This window comes from Notothenia coriiceps, unplaced genomic scaffold, assembly GCF_000735185.1.
Source record: "Notothenia coriiceps isolate Sejong01 unplaced genomic scaffold, NC01 NC01_scaffold00038387, whole genome shotgun sequence".
Classification (NCBI taxonomy): domain Eukaryota; kingdom Metazoa; phylum Chordata; class Actinopteri; order Perciformes; family Nototheniidae; genus Notothenia; species Notothenia coriiceps.
The window spans coordinates 1,963-6,499 of NW_011371088.1; the positions used below are offsets into that span (position 1 = coordinate 1,963).

The following is a 4,537-nucleotide window of genomic DNA, read 5'->3' on the forward strand; positions in this document are numbered from 1 at the left end:
AAAACCTGTGCAACCCTGGGGGGGGGTGTCTACATATTCCATAGTGAAAAACAGAAAAAAATAGTTTTCCACATAACATTCCACATAACGTGTACACAGCATCATTTTTGAGAATGCATGAAAGACTTTAGGCTTCAAGTAGTTATTCAGTCATTTTTGCAAAGCAGTTTTAATAAGTTACCCAAAAGAAAATCTTACCTGAGACTAAAACTTTATCTTTAAAAATGCAAGTGTTTTTTCTTTGTTTTACTTTTAAGAGCTGACATATATAGATTCTTGAAACGGAGCAATGACAATCCAGCAGGAAGAGTTTTTTTCATAAAAGTAATGATGTAATGGCGGGATGTACATGTATATGCGGTGAAATTGGTGCTAATGGAGAGTAGTATTCTGTTTCCTAGTGAATCAAGCAGACTTGTTAATAGCAAACTTCACGTATTACTAAGTGATTTATGAATGCTGATTTAGGGCATTTAAAACACTATATTTTGTGGTGTACGAATGTAACTACTCACTTGGCACAGGCTCAGTTCACTTCCAATTTAGTTATTTACAAATTCAGTGTGACCATCTCATTTGTCATTGACTAAGAAATCATTGCTACATTTTTATATTATGATTTTTATATGCCAAAGGTTTTTTTGTTGGATTTTTTCTTTTTTTAACTGAACCCGCCATTTACATAACATAAATCATCCACTTTGACTGCAGTAGTGGAGAAAACAACATTAAATAACAACAGAAAGATCATGATAGGAGCTGAGACATCGGAAACGTAGAAGAGAAGTTTGCAGAAAGTAAGTGAATACTTTAATGAGTATTTAGTTCTGAATTAAAAAAAATCATGAATAAAGGCCTATAAAAAAAAAAGATGTCTCTGGTTCTACCACGTCACAGCACAACAGCAACATTCATACATTAGATATATGGAAGGATTGGACATAAAGCTCCATTAGGCGATATTAATAAAACTGAGGTTTTCACTGAGAGAAGTTTGTGAAAGGGTTGCTAGTTGCTGCTGCTGAGTCAGCAACCAACTCTCTAGCTCTTTTAACATCTCGAAGTTCAACTGGTTCTTCCAGATGTTCTCACTGATCCAGATCCCCTAACCACTGCATCCAACTTAAATACATCACACTTGACTAACAAGTTTAATTTAACTGACTGGATGCTATCTGCACTGACAATACAACTGGAAAGCTAAATATAACAAATGGTTGATAAGTTAGTGAAACTAGTGATGCAAGAGAGTTTCATCATCAAACTTGCGTGTGAGTGATGCACAATAGTCACATCACAAGACATGCAATGTAATCAAACTCCAACCAGTCATGCTACAACTTAGTTGTTGTGAACTTGCACTGTTCTCAAGTTCCATACGACAAATCCATGAACTACCTGCAGTCTGAGTAGCCTGTCACAGTTCCATTTAAGTTGTTTGCCATGCTTTGTTGGTTTTACTTTTTTGCTGTCAGCACCGTTCACAGCTATACGACGATGTTTATGATTAAATTGAGATGAACACAATATAGTTTACAAGAACTAGAACACAATATATTTTACAAGAGCACGCAGTGTTTACCTGGCATTTTTAATGTTGACCATGGTATTCAGGTGCAAAAACATAAAGCATTACTGAAGCACTGAATATAACCTGACAATAATGAGGACCTTCAGCTGCGTGCTGCTCCATAAGCTCATTTTGGTGCCCTGTCATGAAAAAAGCAGATGAACAGGCAGTCAATAGGGGCCAAGCAGTGTACTGTTGTCTCAGTGCATTGTTATAATTAGTCCTTTGGGATGTTCAGGTTTAAGCTAACAGATCAGACATAATCTTGGTTAGTCAATATACTGAAGTATATCAAACTAATCACTATAACTGTCTATTGCACTTTGGTCTTCAGAAATCGATTAATGCTGCTTTATGGCAAATTCAACCAATACAAGTAATGGCAAACATAACTCAAAAAGAGCCAACTGGCAGAAAGACAAACAGACAAATAAGAGACAGATAAGCATACAGCCATCTGTAGTGTGCTGAAACGACAAAACAGACTCAGTGACTAGCATGCAGCTCTAGACACACACACACACACACACACACACACACACACACACACACACACACACACACACACACACACACACACACACACACACACACACGGTGTATGTCATATACTTATGAACAACAACAAACAATCCCTTGATTCAGGCCTTAAAGAGCCAGCTCATCATAATTGCTGAAAAACCTGACAACAAATTATCCTTACCAGACAGAATATGAAATCAGTTAAATTGATAAAGCAGCAGATGGGGCTGGAGTATTTCTTTGAGACCTGAAATATCCAACTTTAACAGCCTTCCCCCAGTTGTCATGGCAACCACCACCAGCCAATGGTCAGTTGTGGTAACCATGGTACAAATACAAACCACTGAGAAGATGTCATCAGGGTAGGTGGATTATTATAACAACGAGTAAGCCGCCATGCCCCATTCATCACACTCACATACTGCAACACCCAATTGGCACTAAGGCTTGGGACCAGACTACATCGCTCCCCATGGTGCTTTATTTCCTGAGCAGGGCTGTACATGAACACAGCCACAGTTCACACACTAGCTAAAACTCCCTGACTACTATAGCCGATGGTCAGTAGGTGTATTCCGATCATCACTGGGCTTTATAGCTCTGAATGAAAGAAATTCTGAATCTACTCTAAATTTTAAATTGACAATAAAACATGTCTCTATTCAAGAAATGAGCTGTGACAGGGGCGAAAACAGAACTAGGCAGCAGGTTAGTAGTGTGAATGGTACATGGCAGTGCAGGTTGGCTAGCATTGTTATACTGATCCACCCACCTTAATGGGGATCCTTTTGGCGTGGCGATGCCGTAGCCTTTGGAGTCGAGGTTTCCTCCCACTTTCATAGTGTCGCAAGGTTTTCTCTGCTCTATGTACTCATTCATGGTGGACTCCAGCAGGTAGGCATATTTCCCTTTGGACTTCCTGACACGCAGGACGCCCTCGGAGGTTTTCTTGACGAAGACAGAGGGTTCTGCTGATTTCATATATTGCCACATCTTGTCAAACAAGGCAATTTTAGAGCGCTGAAAAAAGAGAAATTCACAGATTAGAAGCAATGAAACGTTGCAAAAACGTATGTAGCGTTAAGTACACTGTATTACTAATGTACACAGGGTGTTTTAAAGTATAATGTGGAATTTTCGTGTAAACACATTTGTATCATTGAAGTAAAATTAATGCACCTCATTGAAAAACATTTACAGAATACTGCAAAACCTGCATTATTTCAATAAATGTTTCAATCAATTCTGGTTTACCTGCTGCAACTGCCGATCAGTAGAACACTGTAAACGTTAGCCGGAACAACCATCGCAACTCCTACTTGTAGTTTTATCTTTGTTTTGGATTGTGAAGTTGCTATTTGCATGCCCCTTACCCTGAAGAACTCTTTGGTTGATCCAGAGTCGAGGGTTCCATATGTGATATCTGTCTGTTTAGCCAGGTCTTCAGCACTTTCGATTGGAGAAACCATTCTCTCAACCGTCAGGAAAGCTGCCAGGTTGGCAGTGTATGATGAGATGATAATCAGAGTGAAAAACCACCACACCCCCCCCACTATACGACCAGACAGGGACCTGCATAGACAAACAAACACACACACGCACAGTTTTTACAGTCTCATGACTTGAGCACTGATATGAGAAGTTTGTGGGACCTCTCCAAGTAGCAGTCCACACTCCATATTTTAGGTCTGTTCGGGGACTTGAACCGGCAACCCTACAGCTCCCAGTCCAAGCTCCTACTGACTGAGCCAATGAGTGAATAATTTTGAGAGGTTGTTGATGGTTTTGTAGGTGAGAAGTAATATTTTGAAGTCAATCCGGTGTTCAATCAATCAATGTTTATTTATATAGCCCAATATCACAAATGTTACATTTGTCTCAGTGGACTTCACAGTTTGTACAGAATATCAGTATGACAATACGACACCCTCTGTCCTTAGACCCTCACATCGTACAAGGAAAAACTTCCTGAGAAAACCCACAGTTTAATGGGAAAAATGGGAGAAACCTCCTCTGTTGCACGTGGATCCCTCTCCCAGGACGGACAGACGTGCAATATATGCCGTGTGTAAATTGAAAAGATAATACATTTGCAACATAGGTAGTCCAAATGTTTGGAAATGCATGTGTCTATAATAAGAAGATGAATCCATGAGGATATCCATCCAGGGCTTATGATCCAGGACCACAGCAACAGGCACAGCCACGACTCAAGATCCAGGGCTCGCGATCCAGGACACAGGACCGCAGCAACAGGATCAGCCATGACTCCGGATCCCGGCGTATATAGACACCAAAAAGAAAGAAATGTGTGGGGAACATGAGAGTACACAGGTATAGACACAGAGAAGTAAGAAGTAAGGTGTCCCCCGACAAACTAAGCCTATATCAGCAAAACTAGGGGCTGAATCGAATCAGCCCTAACTATAAGCTTTATCAAAAAGG

The 4,537-nt window shown here is 40.0% G+C and overlaps 1 protein-coding gene across 1 annotated transcript; it reads right to left on the bottom strand.

Annotated features, from left to right (window-relative positions):
- Positions 1 to 231: 231 nt before the first annotated feature.
- LOC104968207 (glutamate receptor 2-like) lies at positions 232 to 3,664 on the bottom strand (the record flags this gene model as incomplete). The annotated part of the gene is made up of 3 exons (XM_010797782.1): positions 232 to 1,710; positions 2,865 to 3,112; positions 3,466 to 3,664. Coding segments are annotated over 3 exons (460 nt in total), but the record flags the coding sequence as incomplete, so codon positions are not given.
- Between the last annotated feature and the right edge of the window lie 873 nt (positions 3,665 to 4,537).